We start from the raw sequence: 19,961 nt of genomic DNA on the forward strand, positions 1-19,961 counted from the left end.
GCGTGATAGCTTCTAGTTGATCAAAAGCTGAAAAGCCTTGAGCTTCTCTCGAAACCATAGCCAATTCACCATGCATCCCACCTACATTGTCCTTCAGCTTCTCGTCTCCATCCTGATCATCGCCGCCTCCACGTGCACTGCAACGGACACCGTCTCCCGCAGCAGTCCACTCGTCGGCGGGGACAAGCTCGTCTCCAACAACGGCAAGTTTGCGCTGGGATTCTTCCCAACAATCGGCAACAAGTCGTCCTCCTCCCGCAGCAGTGCCCCGAAATGGTACTTGGGCATATGGTTGAACACGGTCTCAAAGCTGACCCCGGCGTGGGTGGCCAACCGAGAGAACATGCTAGCCGACGATGCCTCATCAGCGCTCATGATCGCCGACGACGGCAACCTTTCCATCTTCAACCGGGCCAACCGGTCCGTACTCTGGTCAAGCCGGGCGAACACCACGTCGAACAACACTGTCGCCATGCTACTGAATAGTGGAAACCTCACCCTCTCCGACGCGTCGAACACGAGCATCATCTTCTGGGAGAGCTTCAATCACATGACGGACACTTTCCTCCCGGCGTGAAGATGGGCAGGAACAAGGTGACCGGAGTGACCCAACGTATCATGTCCAACAAGAACTTGCTTGATCTAGCTCCCGGCGTCTACTCCGCAAGTGCATCTGCAAACTTCACTGATTATGAGATCTTCCTTTCATGGAACTCTACTGCTGCATATTGGTCATCTGGGCTGTGGAACGGACATTTTTTCAGCAAGATGCCGGAGACATTACGTGCTGATCTTTTCACCGTCGACTTCATTAGCAATGACCAGGAAGAGTACTTCTCATATCAGTTGAAGAATGATACATGGATCACAAGGTACGTGCTTGATGTCTCTGGGCAAGCAAAGCACATGACGTGGTCTGCCGTTTCAGAGGACTGGATGACCTTCAACGCGCAACCAAGATCTCAGTGTGACGTGTATGCTGTGTGTGAACCATTTACAGTCTCTAGAGTGGACATGCTCCCATTCTGCAACTGCATGAAGGGTTTCTCCGTCAGGTCACCTGAAGACTGGGAGCTAGGAGATTTAACAGGCGGATGCAGTAGAAACATTCCTTTAAATTGTGGCAGCAATCAAAGCTTAAGTGGTCTGAAGGACCAGTTCTATGCGATGACTGATGTTAGGTACCCTGATAATGCCAAACATATTGAAATTGCCGGTGCTGAAGTATGTGCATATTCCTACAATGGTAGATGCAGTGTTTTGAACTCTGAATTGCTTAACGTTGCGCAAAAGTACAATGGAAGTACCAGTGGAGGAATTTTTTACCTCCGACTTGCCGCGGAAGAGTTGGAAAGTTCAAAACACAAGAGCGTAATGATAATTGGGTTGGTGATTGCTGCAACCAGTTTAACTATTTTGTTTTCGTTTGCAATTTTTATGATGTTTATCAGGAGAAAGAAAAGGCACCGTTCAGCTATTGAATCAAGCAAAATCAGAGGAGGAATAGTAGCTTTTAGGTACAAGGATTTGCAGCATGCAACAAAAAACTTCTCCGAAAAATTAGGAGGTGGTGGTTTTGGTTCTACGTTTAAGGGTGTTTTACATGGCTCAACTTTAATCGCAGTTAAAAGGCTTGATAGCGCATGTCAAGGAGAGAAGGAATTCAGGGCAGAAGTGCGTTCAATAGGAATGATCCAACATATTAACTTGGTTATTTTAATTGGTTTCTATTGTGAAGGCAGTAAAAGGTTGCTTGTCTATGAGTACATGCCCAACCGTTCTCTTGATGCCCATATGTTTCAGAGCAGTGGCACATCCTTGAGTTGGAGTACATGGTATAAAATAGCACTCAGTATTGCTAGAGGATTGGCCTATTTGCATGAGAATTGCCTAGACTGCATCATACACTGTGATATTAAGCCGCAAAATATTCTTTTGGATGAATCATTTGTTCCTAAGATTGCAGATTTTGGGATGGCAAAGTTAGTGGCAAGGGATTTTAGTCGAGCCTTAACAACGATGAGAGGGACCATAGGATACCTTGTTCCTGAATGGATCAGTGGAGTGGCTATTTCGTCAAAAGTAGATCTTTACAGCTACGGAATGGTACTCTTTGAAATCATATTTGGAAGGAGAAATTCAAGAGAAGAATATACCAGTGATGCGACCTATTTCCCAATAGAAGTTGCAACTAAGCTCATTGAGGGGAATGTGCAGTGCTTGGTTGATAATAACCTACAGGATGGCATCAACTTGGAAGAGGTTGAAAGAGCCTATCGTGTCGCTTGTTGGTGTATTCAGGATGATGAGTCCAGTAGGCCGACAATGGGGCAAGTAGTCCAGATTCTTGAGTGTCTGTTAGAAGTCAACATGCCTCCCATTCCGAAGGTACTTCAAGCAATTTCAGGAGGCGCAAAACTCCATAAACACATAAATACGTGTGTTCTTGAATTGTACAAGTAAATTTCTCAAAACTGTATCATGATTACACTGATCGAATGTCTTATGAACTTTTCAACATCCTTGTGTAGATTTATCTCATACTTTGTAATGTGCAGCCCTTTTATCCTTAATACCTTGTAATGTGTAGTACTATGTGTAAATGAAAAAGAACGAAGCAGCATATTAAAGGAAAAAAATTGTGAAATGAAACCAAGTTAGAAAATTTTCAGTTAGTTGAATGGCAAATAACGAGAGAATCCCTGATATCTGTCCTAGATGGATCCCAATACCAAATACAAATCGTGAGCTTCTATCTCAACAGAATGTGAGCTCTTAACTTGGGGTTCAGTGATCTTGTGAGCAAACAGCCATATCTTCTAGCTCTTCTTAGAAAAGGGCATGTTTCCTAGACTTCATATCAGATTACACACCCTGAAATCTTATGTAATGGTTCTTTCTCCAATCAAACTGTGAGATGCGAAAATAGAGGGAGTTGCAGTAGATGGCTAACACTGCAGAATCCCTCAACTTTAATTCATTGGTGGAATGGGAAACTTGGCAAGTTGTTCACAATTTTTTATCCTCACTTTGCTGCATCTTATGATTGTAAGATGCTGAAATCTGCTGCCTCAGTTTCATCCCATTTCTCCCAAGAGTACATGTTTGTGAATTTCAATGCCTCCAACGTAGAAAACCCTCTGCTGGTGCTGGATCTACAATCACTGCAGGTAGTGCCATCATAGCTAAAAACATTCGTCTCACGTGGTTTATGCTGGTGAGTGAATTGATCAAAAGATGTCTGAGACAAGGTAATTATTGACCAAGAGAGGGTTCTTTACAATTTTGATCAATGCGTGACCAGTGCAGTATCAACTTACGCAATTAACGTCTTCCACAGTAATTTATGCAATTGTAACATTCTCTATCCATGTGAGCACAGCTCTCCCTTAAGCTTATCCAAGTTGACCGATTCTGAATATATCACGCTTTTAACATATTACCTTCACTGAATGTTTGTTTACAATATTGACGCTTACAATGTGAAATGAAACAATGAAACATGAAGGAGCATCACATGGTTTTGTTTCCAAACATGTTACATTTATTCTTTTATCCCCTATTCTTCATCCTCTAAGATTTAATCCCGAGGTTCTTGGGGGTACAATCATCTCTCCCCACCCACCTCATGGGAAGGATGGCACTACCACCAGTTCAATTTCTTTGCTTCGAAGCGTCTCCATTCAAAATCCTCTAGTTGTTGCATACATGGTATATTAAGTCTACGGTGGACAATCTTGTGAGAAAAAACTGGCCGCTTAACAGATTATGTCCCCTGTGTGATCAAGCACAAGAATCCACGGTTCACCTTGGCCTACAATGTGTTTTCTCGAGAGAGGTATGTGAGCATGTAACAAATTGATCCCATAGACATGAATTCAAACGTATGCTTCAGCGAGACCATGCCTCAGTTCATGATTGATGGGAGGAGACAATGGCTTCCATTGCGAAGCTCGATCGAAAGGTCACTACCCCTATTTTTATCAACACCTGTTGGAATATTTGGAATGAAAGAAACCGATGTATTTTCCAAAACAAGGGCCTGCAGCCGTTGCTGATTTCTCATCTGGAAAAGAATGATGCTGTGTCCAAGATGAGAACAAACATGGCACCAAGTTAGTTTATTATCTATAGCTTCTCAGTTGCTCTATCCCTGTTGTTGTTCTTTTTTTCTTTTCTTTCATAATTGTTTTTTTATTCTTCTCATGTACTTGCTGACCACCGTCGAGTGCTACTTTTCAGTTCAGTCTTCTTGTAATATTCTTTTCTCCTAAAAAAGATATATTAAGTCTACTAGCTAGGGGTGAAAACAAGGGGCCTGGTGCATGTGCCCCCTCCCTCTCCACCCACACACATCTAGTTAGGAATCGTCGCCGCATCTTGAAGAATTCCTTTTCGAGGCTTTGAAGATGCATCTAATGGAGTGACACAACAGATAATCGACGAAAAGACACAAAGGAAATTGACTAACCTTGATATTTCTTCCCACAATATCACTATGTCATCCTCCTTCTCAAAGGAATTGGACGAGAAAGGCTGAGAGGTGGTGGCATGCTTATTTGCCAGAGCCTGAAGCTCGACAAAGTAGGGTTAGTGAAAGTGCATCTAGGCCTTCTAGTGGGTTTTGGTGTTTGAATGACAAAACAATTAAAGGACTAATAAGTTTGTTGAACTTGAATAGGTTTTTACTTGCAAATGATAAAGTCAAGCTTATGTCGTATGAAGTATGCAAAAGTAAATACATGACGATCAAAGATTAAAAAGGGCAAAAGAGACAAGAATGCAAGTGCAATTGTATGATCCCATTGATTATTTGCTTGCATAATCAAAGAAAAATTGAAAGTGCATAAAGATTGATCAAGATTGCAACACTAAGATGAAATGTGATCAATGGCTTAGTATTTCAAGAGCTTTGCAAGGAAGATTTAGTTGAGAATTTGCTTGGTCACAAAATTGATATCTTGATCAAGAAAGAAGACAAGTGATCAAAGGCTTAGTTGATCAAGAAAAGTTTATATAGAAGCTTGCTTGGTCACAACATCAATATGAAGAAATATATTGAAATAAAGATTTAAGTTGAAGAAATAGAATACATGAGTGCATATTGATGATGAAGAGATATGTGATCAAGAGCAATGGTAAATTAAAGGGAATTGTAATGATAGGTTGCTTGGTCACATGAATGGTATTTTTAATAAAGAAAGAAGAAAGTTGATCAAGGACTTAGCAATTCAGGGAAAGTAAACATGGAGACTTGTTTGATCACAAGATTGATATAAAAGCAAATATTCAAGCAAGTATCATGTTATTGAATAAATGTAATTCAATGAATGCATATTATTGATGTGAGGCTATGTCTGACTCAAGATGGTTATTGTGAGGGGTGGAAAATTACTTGGCTACGAATGACCATATGAGTGGAGAAGGGCAAGGAAGGTACTTGGTGTGGAGGGACCCATGCGATGGAGAAGGAGCAAGTATTGACCTAACACCGAGGGTCCAATCAAGGCTATAAGCAGTCATATATTGTCAAGCATCAAATCATTGTTGAATCATAAGGTTTGAGGTGACTTGAGGATGTCTAAGTTGATTCTTGACCATATGTATTTAAGAATTTCAAGTTACAAGCTCAAAGAGGATGTGCTCAATAAGAAGAGACAAGAAAATGTTGCACCCTCATGAAGTGAAATTGAAAAAAAAAAAGTGGAAAGTTGAAGTTGACCAAGCTCAAGAGGTTGAAATAGGTTTAATATTTGACCTTGAGTATAGGTATGCCGCTCTATCAAGAGGGCTGCGACATAGAATAGTTTGATAAGTCTTGGTGCTCAAACTAACCAAACCCAAGTCCTAACTTGAGAGAAACACATACCAAAACACTTGCACCTGGTGTTATTAGAGCTTGTTTTTAGTTGGGATGGATAGCCCTTCAAATAAGCTTTCTGTAGAGTCTAAAATCATCAAAAGCGGAGTTCGTAGCAAAAAGTTATAGCTTTTTTACTATGGTGACCTGGATTATTTTGTTAACCTGCGGAGTGTCCACATTTTTGTAGAGTATCCGCACTTTTTTGTGGATAGTCCATATTTTTATGGATGGTCCACAAATTTTAGGTCTAATGACTAGTTTTTTAAAACAACAGCTAGTTGTGTTAAAGTCCGGAGTGTCCGTAATTTTTTTGCGTAGACTCCGCACCTTTCTGACTGTAACAGCTAGTTCTTGTGTATGGGGTATTTATACCCCTCCCCTTTATTTGGAGGTGATGCTAGTGCTGGTATTTCTCACGTCCACAACTAAGGCAAAGGCTTGTAGAGCTCTTCCCAACTGCTCTTTGTGAGGTGTGTACGTGATTTGTGAGAAATACTAAGAGTTGGGTTGAGAGATTGGTGTTTGAGAGCACAAAAGAAGAAATCTATCATTTAGCACTTGTGGGCTTCATCAAGCAATCCATGAAGCATTTGTTACTCTTGGAGGTGAAGCCTTTTACACAGCTAGGCGTCGCCCAGGGAGCTCCCGTGTTTGTGGTGAGCCGCAGGGAAGTTTGTGAAGGTCTATCTCGCCTTCACAAGAGAAGAGATCAAGCTAGTGGATCAAGAAAAGTGATTGAAAGAGATTTGGCTCCTTGGTGCTTCCTCAACGTAGACGTAGGATTCACGATTGTGAATTCGAACTTTGAGAAATAAATATTTGTGTCTCCACTTCGGTGTGTTTATTTTTAAGTTCTTGTTTTGATTTGTGTTTTGTACTAGATCTACTTGGTTGTGTGTACTTGTGAGTGTAGATGCTTTGTGGATCTGCTAGTAAACATCTACATACACATATCTACTTGTTTGGTTTGAGCTAGAACTCATTAGACGTAGTTTACATTCAAGCTGCCTCTATTTTTGCGGAAGGTCTGTAAAAGTGCGGAGAGTCCACAAAATTTGTGGAGACTCCTCTTTTAACTAATCTACTGCAAGTTTGTTTGAATTGCAAGGAAACACCTATTCACCTCCCCCCCCCCTTTCTAGGTGACATCTCGACCCTTTTAATTGGTATCAGAGTCGAGGCTATTAATTTTTGGCTTAATCGCCTTGAGAGAAGATGTCGATTATCGGTGATGTATCTTTAGAACCTCTTTTGTTAGATGGTTCAAATTACTCTTTGTAGTCCGCTCGTGTGCTTAGTATTTTTCGGACCATGGGTCATCAATTCGAGCAGATTGTAGATGTGAGCATTTCTACTCCTAATGTTGATTTGTTCAACTTATCCAAAGAGGAAGATAAATACCTACATCTCAATACTTAAGCTACTAATGTTTTAATTCATGCTTTGAGTGAAGATGTGTTTGACTCCATAGTGCTCGAAGATGGTAATATGCTTGAGAATGCTAATCTCATTTGCACAACTCTTAAAGAAAGATATGACAAGTCCAAAAGTGATGATGCAGTGCTCTCCGATGGTGAAGATGACTTTGCCACATTCACTTTCTCACCAACATATGATTATTACCAATGAACTTACTTATGGTACTTCTACGTCATCTAGTTCTTGTGAACTAACATTTTGAAGCAAGAAGAAGGTTATGATCACCACTGGCCAAGTGAAGAATCAACCTCACCTAGATGCTCACTTTCCTTTGCCGAAGCCCACATGTGCTATATGGCAAGAAACAAGAAGTGGCTAGCCAAGGAGGTGGAAAGTGAGAGTGAAGATGAGAGTGAGGATGATAGTGATGATAAGATTAAAGATGAAGACCTTGAATTTGATCACTTGAGCAAGAAGGACAAGCTAAAAGTGATGAAGTTCTTGAGGATCATCAAGAGATAAAAGGAAGACTATGAAAAGAAAAAAGAGTGCATCATTATCAAGATTAAAGAGTTGAAGACTTTGAGCAAAGAGCATAAAGAGCTTAAGTGCTCTCATGCATCCTTAGTCAATAGGTATGAAAAAAATATCAATTGAGCATACTTATGCTACTAACTCTATTTCTTGTGTAGCTCAATTGGAGAAAAAAAATTATGAACTAAAGACTCAACTTGAAGAGCTCACTAGCAAGCATGTGGTTTGCAAAAAAATCATGTTAAGCTTGTGTGCTCTCATGAAAATCTTGTAGACTCATATGTCGTGCTAGAAATAGCTCATGAAATTATGGTAACAGCGGTAAAATCATATCAACCTTACATGCATAAGTGCACATGCTCAGTAGTTCATATTGTATTGTCTTGTACTAACCTTTGTTGTTCTCAAGTAAATATTTCTCCGAGCACATGTGACTTGGATCACATAGGTAAAAATAAGAAGCACAAGGATCATAGACTTGAAGCAAAATGCAACAAGAAAAATAAGTCCAACAATATCAAAATGAAAGGGCAAGAACAAAAGAAGAACAAGACACTCATCACTTGCTTCAAGTGCAAGAAGCAGTGTCACCATATGAGAGATTGCTCATTGAAGAAGGAAGAGAATGACATGAGCAAGAGCCAAGATAAGAAGATGGCTCATGTCAAGTTCTTCAAGTTATCAACTATGGGACACTATGTCTCTATGTGTTCCAACAAGGTTGATGATAAGATCACACTTCTAAAGAAGAAAACAAGAAAAAGTAAGAGAAAATGTTATATATGCAATAAAAGTGACATGAAGTTGCATCATGCCCCTACATGAAAAATAAAGGTCATATGTCATCAAGGAAAAGGCTCATTGGCAAGGAAGCAAGCAAGAAGCAAGATGAGAATCCATCTTGCAAGTACATGCACCGCATTTGCTACACTTGTCGGGCTAAGGTATATATTGATAATAATTGTCTCATTAGTAACATCTCTAAGGCTAACTCTTCAATTGATTATGATTTATCGCTTAGGAAGGCCAAAAATAAAACTTGTGCTACTAAGATGATTAGTTAATCATTTACTAGCACAAAGGTTATTTGGGTGTCTAAGTCTTTTATGACTAATCGCGGTGGATCCAACATGGTTCGCATACCAAAATGCGCTTAAAAGAGCTAAATAGGTACTTAGAGGTATATTGAAAACTTGGCTTGCTTAAGAGGAACTATATTGGATATCTCATCTCAAGATTCTTTCAAATTGGGCTTTCTCGTGATATCTCCCAAGTTAATTCACGAGGTTTTTTAAATCCACCTGTGAGATACACACGAAATACGTGCAGGATCATCATTAGAACCATCATACTTGCTGACCATCGATGAACTGATCGGATTAACCAACCAAAGTTGGCCTCCGTCATTATATATTGAACAGAGGAAAAAGCCTCTGTAACGGTTGGTCGGTAGTAAAAAGTCATAGCAAAACCGGTAGCGACTTGTACTAGAAAACAAGTAAGTGTAATTCCCCCTAAACAATAAAATATGTTGACATGAGGAGGAACATATTTACTAGTTATATCATCCGCAATTGCCTGAATCTCAATATTTTGTTAATAATGTAGATGATGGATACTTGGTGATGGCAACCAAAAAGCTATCCATTGAAGAAGTGAAGCCGCAAAAAGGCTCGAGATCAAAAAAGGTTGAAGAAGATGAAGAAAATCATCAAGTTCCTTCAGCTGCGGAAAAATACAGAGAGTCCGCACATTGCCAGAAGAGTGGCCAAGCCCAAATTCATGATCAAGATCATGGTCAAGATCAACCCAATGAGGACTCCAATGAATTTTTAGAAGAGTGATGAAGAAGGACCAAGTAAAAGGTTATGATTGGAAGCATATTGATCTTCCACAGCAAGCAAGATATGGATGATACTTGGCTCACATCATTGAAGAAAAAAAAATGAATTTGAAGCCAAAGAAACTAAGTGTGAAGATCAAATGAAGTGGAAGAGCACACCATTTAATTATAAAGGGTTCCACTCATACAAGCTCAAATATGGTAGATTATCAAATCATCATTCACATCTTATGGTACTCTACATACTTTCATAGTTTTAAATAGTTCTTGGCATAAGTATTTTCTTTTTAAAAAATCTCTTTTATGCTTTGGTCCAAAATATAGGGTGCACTCCTCTTGAGTCTTAAATGAACACATATATGTCTCAAGAAATTCAAATACTTGGATGCACATATTTTAGGGGAGCTTATAATATGTTTTGTGATCTTGAGACTAACTTGTTTATAAGTGAAATTTGTGTTTAGTCTCATGGAAAGTGAAAAACACCCTCGAATGTATGCAAAACTCTCTCTCTTTTAATTGGTACTTCATTGTATCTTTTTTGGCTACCTTTCATAATATAGATTAAATTCCTTTTATGACTTAAATGTCTAATGGTGCACATAAACTTGTTTTTCATCATATTTGTGCACTACTTTAGTCTATATTATGAGGTTTCATGTAATTGATCCATTTGCCTTTCACATCCAAAGGATCATTATTTATGAAATTCTCCCCTGTGCTTTTAATGCTTTCTCTTTTCTATGTATTGCATCAAGGTTCTTTCAAGTACTTTCAAGTTGGCTTCAAAGTTCTTATATATGAGTCATGGTCCCATCAAGTGTGCTTCTCTTCAATTGGTGTCACCTTAATTGAGATCATAATTGGAAACAAAGCAAGTAAAGTTGTAAGAAGAACAAGATCACTTGGTTGGATGAAATCAAAAGAAGAAAAGGGATAATAATGAATCAAGGGGGAGTTGAATTTTCATGACAACGAAACAATAAGGACGAAGTGGGATAAAATTATTTAATCTCCTTCATTGTGAGGTTTGAGGTTCATAAATGCATGCTTTACTTTTCAGTTCTTAAATTTCTTTCTTTCGGTAAAGTTTGCTTGCTTGAACCAAGATATAGTGTAAAAGTCTCCTTTGACCTCTTTTTGAGAATGTGCATGAGTATACGTTGTGTATTCCTATATGCACACCTTGAGGGGGGGGGGGTTAGTCTATATCTTGTGAGACTAATGCTTCTTTAAAGTTTATATTGTATAGTCTCACTTGTTGAAGAAAGGAAGATATCAAAGGAAGAGAAATGGTTTCCAGGGAATTTTTAGATGCTCCAAAATTATTCAGGGAGGTCCCGATCTTTATAGATTGGGTACTTTGGTTTAATACCAGATCGTCCGATTCCTACCATAGAATTGAATTTGATTGAGTTGGAGGAAGAAAAGGGAATTAGGTTTTCTATTCAAGTCCTCCACTCTAAAGCTCATCAAATACTCACGAGATCATCACATTGATCATCCATGACCATATCTTCAAAGAATGGTAACTCCTAATTCACAATTTGCAAATTTTATGAATTTTACCTTATTTTCTCCTTGTGAGTTGCTTTAGGTAAGGAAAAGAACTAGGAATTCAAGTTGGAGCTTGGACATACAAGAGAAACTCAAGTTCACCACAACACACCGAGTGAAGGAATTTATCACTCAAATCAATGAAGCTTCACTTGATAAGAGCATCATATGAGGATTATTAAAATTACCTATATCATATGATGATCTAGATGTTTTTGTGGCGGTAATAGTTTCTTGGTATAATTTTAATTTTGCAAATTTCTTATGCCTAAACCAAGATGTAGGGTAAACTCCTCTAGACTCTAAATTAAATCAAGTGCATGTCCCAAGTAATTCAAGTACTTGATACACATATTAAGGAGAGAGCCTATCGTATGCCTTGTGTCTTCGAGACTAACCACTTCTTCTAGTAAATTTGTGTAGCCTCTTGGTGAGAATGAGTTTCTCAAGGATATGCTACCTTAACTCAATCCAAATTGGTAGAAGTATCTCCTAATTTCAATTGGATTGCATTTTTGTCTCTTATATAGCTACTCTCCATAATATTGCTTAAATTCTCTTGTTTGGACTTAATTGATCAAAAGTGTGTATGTGCGTGTCTTCTATATATATGTATGCATTATCAAAAAGGAGGAATTTAGTCTATGTTATAAGGTTTCACCATTTAATGATCCACTTACCTTTCACATCTAAAGGGTCACTAAATGTGAAACTCTAGCTTTTATAATTTGATGTTATCTCTTGTCTTTTCAAAATTAATCATGTCCAAGCTATTGAGTTGTCTTTACCTAAACGAAGATTGTGAGGCTCAGAACAAAGGTGCATCGCTCCATGAACTCTTGTATTACCTTTATGCATCTAGCCCTGACATGCTAGTGTGTGCATGTGTATGCAAAATTTTGGGTCACATCATGAGTTTGTATTTTGGTGGCGATTAGAGAATTATTTAGATATTTGGTTGATACCTCTTGTTATGATGATAACATGAGTTAGTCTCGTGTTAAAAATGTCATCTAAGTGAGGTATGAGCTAAATTTGTTGATTTATCAAAATCTTGTCTTAAGGTGTTGCATACTTTGTTTGGTAGGACAAATAGGGGAGAAATCCTATATGCTAAACTATTACCTCACTCTTGCATTCACTTATTTACCTTAATTTCTTCTTTTTGGTGGAAAGATCTTTTTGGAAATTGATGCCAAAGGGGGAGAGATTTTGGAGGAGAGTGTAAGGAGGAAATATTGATTTGTATATTTAAAGGGGTAAGGGGAAGGTATATAAGATTCTTTTTTCAAATTTGCATGGTGTGTGCTAAATTTATTGGACTTGTTCATGAACTAAGGCACTCATCATGGTAGTATGAGGCCATATGCCATATGTTTTGTGTTGTGATGCCTTTTTGTAGTTTTTGCGAAATTTGCAGAGAGTCCGCAAATTTGTACGGAGGTTCCACACTTTTGGAGTTGCGAAGGTTCCACATCTGATTGTGGATTGTTCGTAGTTTAACAGAGACTCAGCTTTCTGTTTTTGTGTATATCTTTTCATACGTATCATGGATACTTTTGTTCACACACCTTATGCATCCCACAGATACTAAGATACACGGGGAGTTCCCACACTTTACCTTAAATATGTGCATCTGGCATTTGAGCCAAAATTTGAAATTCATTCAATGCACACATTTAGATAGAGCTCTCTATATCATAGAGTTCAAAATCTTATTTTTATCAATCATTTGTAAACTTTAATTATGTTGTCATTAATCGCCAAAAATAGGGAGATTGAAAGTGCATCTAGGCCTCTAGTGGGTTTTGGTGGTTGAATGATAAAACAATTAAAGGACAAATAAGTTTGTTGAGCTTGAATAGGTTTTTACTTTCAAATAATGAAGTCAAGCTCATGTCATATGAAGTATGCAAAAGTAAAGAAATGACAAGCAAAGATTAAAAAGGGCAAAAGAGGCAAGGATGCAAGTGCAATTGTATAGTCGCATTAGTTGTTTGCTTGCATAATCAAAGAAAAATTGAAAGTGCATAAAGATTGATCAAGATTGAAACACTAAGAATAAAGGTGGTCGAGGGCTTACTATTTCAAGAGCTTTGAAAATCAAGTAAGATTTAGTTGAGAGCTTACTTGGTCATAAAATTGGTATCTTAATCAAGAAAGAAGACAAGTGATCAAATGCTTAGTTGGTTAAGAAGAGTTTATATGTAAGCTTGCTTGATCACAACATCAATATGAAGAAAGATATTGAAATAAGATTAAGTTGAAGAAATAAATATGTAAGTGCATATTGATGACGAAGAGATATGTGATCAAGAGAAATGGTAAATCAAAGAGAATTGTAATGATTAGTTGCTTGGTCACATAAATGATATTCTTAATGAAGAAAGAAAAAAGTTGATCATGGACTTAACAATTCAAGGAAAGTCAACATGGTAGCTTGTTTGATCACAAGATTTATATAAAAGCAAATATTCAAGCAAGGATTATGTTATTGAAGAAATGAATATGTGGAGGTCAGATGGAGTCAAGGGTGATCCTAGTTGAATATATGGAGGTCAAGCAAAGCTCGAAAAGCGGGTGGAGACGACGTGTTAACAAAGTCAAACGAAGTGGATGTTGGTGCAAGTGATAAGACAGTCTGAGTGATCGGGAGTAGTGGAGACTTGCCGGCAGTTAGGATCGCAAGACGGAGTACACACGTCGATATCGGAACGCTTGCTTAAGGTGTAAGCAAGTGGGAAATCACATTTTGACTAGGGTTTCACGGTTTGATCTTAAAACTGTGGAAGGACTGTAGGAGTACGTGACACTATCGCGAAGCTTACATCGAGGCGAAGCTAAGTCGTGAAGGCGTCACGGCTGTCCGATGAATCGAGAAGAAAATAAACCAAAATACCTTTAGTGATATATAGGAGTGTACTACAAAAGAGAAGTATTTAGAAAAAAGTTAGAAAACTTAAGGGTCAAGAAAAGTTTAAGTTTCCTGACCTTATAAATAAAAGGTAGGACTATGGAAAGAGTTGAATCAGCCATTTTAAGCTATCCATAGGAGAGATTTGTGCTAGGGTTTTAGAGGAGAGCAAGATGAGTTCTTATCCTACGTATTATGTGAGAGCTTTGTGAGAAAAATCTTTATAATCTGCTTAAAATAGGGCTAATCTCTGCTCAATAAAATTTATTTTTGTTCATGTTATTGTGCTCACCTCCTTTTACTTTACCTCTATTAGTTCCTTTGTAAATTTGCATATTTTTTGTTTCCGGATTTGATTTTCGTTTTGATTTTTGGGCTGAAATTTTAACACCTTGTGAGGCCATTCTTCTTTTTGCTAGAGGCATAAAATTCGCATACACACGCTAATGTAAAGATATCTTAAATTCTCTTGCCTCTAGATAATCAAATTGGAGAGTTTCGTTGCTCGGTATTTATCTTTCCTTATTTTCTTTTACAAGTTATGATATTTCGAGTGCTAAGACATATAGATTGATCTTAAATATAATATATAATTCATATATCATCCGTGGAGTCGTGTTAACTCGATTTTCTTTTGTTAAAACTTCTCTATATTTTTGCTTCCATTTGAGTTTTAAGGTACGTTGAGTGATCCAAATAAAAAAGATCATTAATTTTATAAGAAATTTATTAAGATAACTATTTACCCATCTAATCATTAATCTCCTTACTTACACCTTTAGACAATAGAAATTGTTTTCAGCCCCTACATCATTGAGATGCACACCGCCTGACCTCTCAGCACCTTGCAAGCCCATTAAAACATCTGGTTAGGATATACGTATATGGTTGTTCTGCTGCAAGAGTTACGTCTACTTCTGCTACTGTTGTTGTCCTCTTTCACGGTGATGGAGAAATACTTCACTGGTCTAAAAATTGCCCTTATTGACCATTATATACTCCGGTTTCACACGTATCCATACATGTTACTTGCTCGTCTGGACAGGCTGATCTAGACACCGCAAGCTTAAAAAAAGGTCGTTCTCTCGAAAAAAATAGAATAAAAATAGGTCGTTTACATTGGATGCCTTGTTGCTATAAAAAAATTGCTTCTTGTGAACTGTTTTTGGCAAGAGCTGACGGCAACGCAGTCAGTCATCTACGACGCGGCGGCGGCGGGCCTTTCTCGTGGAATTGCTTGCACATCTTAGGCAGGCTACAACGCGGGGAGAAGTTTTCTCCGACCCAACAATGTCGATGTGAGAATGGAGAATGAACGAACTCCGAGTTTGAGTCCACTTTGCGCTCGCCCAACATTTCCCCCCTTAATCGTTTGGGCAAGATCATCCAGCATGATTGCCTGAATAGAACGACAGATTGGCGGCTTCACAGACTACAGGTCGCCTTCCTGATTCCAATCCACATCAACTAGAAAAGGTACTTGCTATCCGGAGAATTTCTCCTCAAAATGTGTCCTTTTCACCCCTTGAATTTATACTCCTACCTGTTAAAATACAGTTGTATTCGAGTTCTCGGGATTCAAGAATTCCATGGTTCCAACCTGCAATTGCAAGATCCTCTTCCCAACAAAAGGAAAAAAAAATTAGCCAGCAACTGTAAGATTGAGACCAGATGGAGCAGGTTTTTTCTACCAGTGATCACCGGTAAACATGATTTATTAGATATGTCAAATATAAACAAATTTTAAATAAATTTTAAATAAAATAACGGTAAACATGAAAATTTTGTTCTACTGGTCCATCGGCAACCCGATAAACCAGATTTATCACTGGTTTTTGACTAAATTTTTTTTCCCTGGATGGGCCGGGAATGTCTCTGTCTGCCATCCATCTTAGACCACCGGTGCCTTTCCACGGGACGTGCCGGCGACGACGAAACTGCACGAGTCCATCATCCTTCCTTCCACCGCGATGCCGACCCCCCACACTAGTTGATCACTGAAAAAGAAACACGGCGGCCTGGGGGAGGCCGCGTTTGGAACCTTCGCTAACCCGATCACCACATCGCCTGCCCCCACATGAACCTGTCCCAACTTGCAAGGAAGACGACCAGTTCACGCAGACATTAGCGCTAAGCAGCAGTGCGTGGCATGATCTCCGTCGTTCGTCACGTACGCGCGAAGTCATCCACGGCCGGCGCTGGGATGGGAGAAGACGCTGGGTCCAATCTTGACGAATCATGGGCCACACGACAGTGACGATCGAGCCATTGGGATCGTGCCGGCCGAACAGACTTCAAACGAATTCACGTGCTGTATATCCTCGATGCTAACGGGTGTTTTTATATGAGGAAAGCAAGCAATCGTGGAAGCTTGGCATGACGGGTGCTTCGGAAGATACCAAGATGAAGAGGCAGTGGATCCATCCGTCGTGCGTCCTCCCTCTGCTCGTCGCCGTCTTCCTGCTCCTCACGTTCCAGTGCTCCCTGCGCCACGCCCTGCAGCCTCCTAGACGTGCCGCGGCTGCGCCGGCCGATGTCGTGGGAAGCTACTACGACGCCACGCTCATGGAGCTCTCGGCGGTGGACCCGGCGGCGTCGGCGGTGCTGCGGGCCGCAGAGAGGCTGCTCGAGGGGAACATGTCGAGGGCGCCCGCGGATCACCGGGACGCCGCGGTGCAGGGCTTGCGCGACTGGCTGAGCAGGCAGCGGTTCGAGCCTGGAGTGATGTCCGAGCTCGTGGACCTCATCAAACGCCCCATCGACAGGTACGTCGGGGCGAGGGACGAGCGCCGAAGGTACGCGTCGTGCGCTGTGGTCGGGAACAGCGGCATCCTGCTGGCGACGGAGCACGGGGCGCTCATCGATAGACACGAGCTGGTGGTCCGGCTCAACAACGCGCCCGCGGGCGGCAGCAGCGACGCGCGGCTCGCGCGCCACGTGGGCGCCAAGACCGGCCTGGCGTTCCTCAACAGCAACGTGCTGAGCCGGTGCACGGCCCGCAGCGGCTGCCGGTACTGCCGCGCCTACGGCCAGCGCGTGCCCATCCTGACGTATATGTGCAATGCCCGGCACTTCGTTGAGCACGCGGTGTGCAGCGCAGACGCCTCCCCGGCCCCGGGCGCCTCCGCGGCTCCGGTGATTGTGACGGACCCGCGGCTGGACGCGCTGTGCGCGCGGCTTGTCAAGTACTACTCGCTGCGCCGGTTCGTGCGCGAGACGGGGCGGCCGGCGGCGGAGTGGGGGAAGCGGCACGAGGAGGGGATGTTCCACTACTCGTCGGGGATGCAGGCGGTGGTGGCAGCGGCCGGGGTGTGCGACCGGGTGTCCGTGTTCGGGTTCGGCAAGGACCCGGGCGCGCGGCACCACTACCACACGCTGCAACGGGCCGAGCTGGACCTGCACGACTACGAGGCCGAGTACGAGTTCTACCGGGACCTCGAGGCGCGGCCCGAGGCCATACCGTTCCTCCGGGACTCCAGCTTCAGGCTGCCGCCGGTGGTGTTCTACCGATGACCATGGCGTGCACAGCGTGTGCCAGTTCGCTTCTCTGCGTTTGGCGCTAGCCGACGTACACACGTATGGTTCGTTCATCAGCATCACTTGTTTTCAAGCTTTGTGGTGTGCACTACGTGCATTCCATGATGTGAGCCTGCAGTTATGTGATGATTTCTTTGTACCTAGACGTATTTGCTAGTCACCCGATGGAACCTAAACATGTGTTTCATCGGTGCAAAGGAAATTTACGAATGTACATGAAAATTTGATTCATCGAGTCCCTAACTTTTGCTCTCTCGTGGAGTTCTTTACTGAGTCGGTCGTGCATGTGCAACGCCTCGCACTTCGTGGACCACACGGTGTGCAGCGCCGACGCCTCCCCGGGCGCCGCCGTGGCGACGGTGAACGTGACGGAAACGCGGCTGGACGCGCTATGCGCGCCGCTCGTCAAGTGCTGGTCGCGGCGTCGGTTCGTGCGCGAGACGGGGCGGCTGGCCGGGGAGTGGGCGCAGCGGCACGAGGAGGGCATGTTCCACTACTCGTCGGGGATGCAGGCGGTGGTGGCCGCGGCCGGGGTGCTCGAGCGGGTGTCCGCGTTCGGTTTAGTCAATACCGTTACTCCGGGACTCCGAATTCTTGCTGCCGCCGGTGGTGGTCTACCGTTGGCCACGGGTGCACGGGCGCCTCACTTCTCCGCTCGCTGCCACTGCCGACGTACATGCGTAGAATTTTTTGGTGTGCGTCATTTGCATTGCAAGTCCTATGATGATGATGCTTTTTAGAGAGAGACCCTCTAATTTATATTAATAATAATGCAAGCAAGTACATGAGTATCAAACTATTACATTGAAGATCCTAGACGAACCATTTAGTACCATCAAGTCCTTTAGAAGATGATCTTGCAACGACAACATGGTTGTCGATGATCACATGTGTAGGGAATGGACTTTCAATGATCCTCATGGATAGATAGGACTTGCACCTTGGTAGTAATATGTCCATCAAAAGAAAATCAGGTGGGATTTATTTATAACTATCTTACCTTGCATAGCCATCGCCATTGTTATCTGAGTGAGTTGGTATGATAAAACCTATTATGGGTAAGCAAAATCCAACAAAAAAAATTCTAAGAGAGAACTAGAACAACTTATTAATCTAGAAAGGAACACATAAGAAACTAAAGAAATCTAAAATTTCTCCTAAAAAAATATGGATCCCCCCACTCGACGGCGGCGAGAACATCGGCGAAGAGTGTGGAGGGACCGGCGGTGAACCATTGGACGGTGCTACTCTTTCATTCCTCCCGATGGCGGTTAGGGTTTTTAGCACGGTTAAAAAAACGATGGTAACTGCTCAAAAATCGCTATAACCGACCTTCTCGATCCGGTTCGGTTTCAGAAACCGAACGGTAACCGAATTTGAATTCAAAAAATTCAAAAAAATCTGAAAAAAACTAGACACAATTCTAAGACCTTCTGTGAATTTTTTTTTGAAAAATAATGTCGTTTGCATCATGTTCTATAGGGAGTAAGTTTGAAAAAAATGAAAAAAATTGAAGTGTGCGGCTCAGTTATTAACTCATGTTAAGGAAAAGTTTAACACGCAAACACATATTTTTCTTGTGTAAAACATATTTTAAGAGAATCTTTAAAATTGATTTCACTTTATTTAGAGTTGTATTAATTTCTCTATTATTTTTACAAAGTTCACAAGCATAAAGTGAATATGTTAAGAAACAACACTGTAATTAATTTTTTCATGTCTACTATTATTTGTCCTACGTAAATCATAGTATAAATAAGCTAATGAAAGTGGTTTCACTAATTTTTGAGGTGTGATGGGTTGGTTATGAAATAATCTAGTCGCAACACATTTACACAATTATGCATGTTACAATAACTAATTCATGAGTTCATGTATTTTTAAAATACATAGGATCATGTAAGAAGACTAACAAAATTAGTTTCATTATTTTTGGATTAGCAAAGAGTAAACTATGCATTTAACTTGATTTAAAAAATACAATTTCTCACAGAAAATTTTGAACTTTTTTATGAGTATAAATACTTTTATAATGTAGATAATGTTACAATGAAACCAACAAAATTTATTTCACTTGATTTGAAGCTTAGATGAATTAGTTATTGATTTTACAAGATTGAGATAGTTTTTAGGTTGAACTTCACTGAAAATCGAGAAAATCGTCCAATAAATTGAGAAAATCGAGCGGTTACCGAGGAAACCGAGCGGTTGCCGACAATGCGAAAAATTCGAGAAAATCGCTCGATAAATCGCAAAAACCGCTCGGTAACCGGTCCAAACGGACCGGTTACCGA

General features: G+C 40.8%; 1 protein-coding gene across 1 annotated transcript; it reads left to right on the forward strand.

Annotated features, from left to right (window-relative positions):
• Window positions 1–16,399: 16,399 nt before the first annotated feature.
• On the forward strand, window positions 16,400–17,896 carry LOC133887632 (sialyltransferase-like protein 3). Its single transcript, XM_062327582.1, has one exon. The coding sequence runs from the start codon at window positions 16,507–16,509 to the stop codon at window positions 17,641–17,643; it is 1,137 nt and encodes a 378-aa protein (XP_062183566.1). The 5' UTR covers window positions 16,400–16,506; the 3' UTR covers window positions 17,644–17,896.
• The last annotated feature ends 2,065 nt before the right edge of the window (window positions 17,897–19,961 follow it).

The sequence above is a fragment of the Phragmites australis genome, chromosome 13 (genome assembly GCF_958298935.1).
Source record: "Phragmites australis chromosome 13, lpPhrAust1.1, whole genome shotgun sequence".
Classification (NCBI taxonomy): Eukaryota; Viridiplantae; Streptophyta; class Magnoliopsida; order Poales; family Poaceae; genus Phragmites; species Phragmites australis.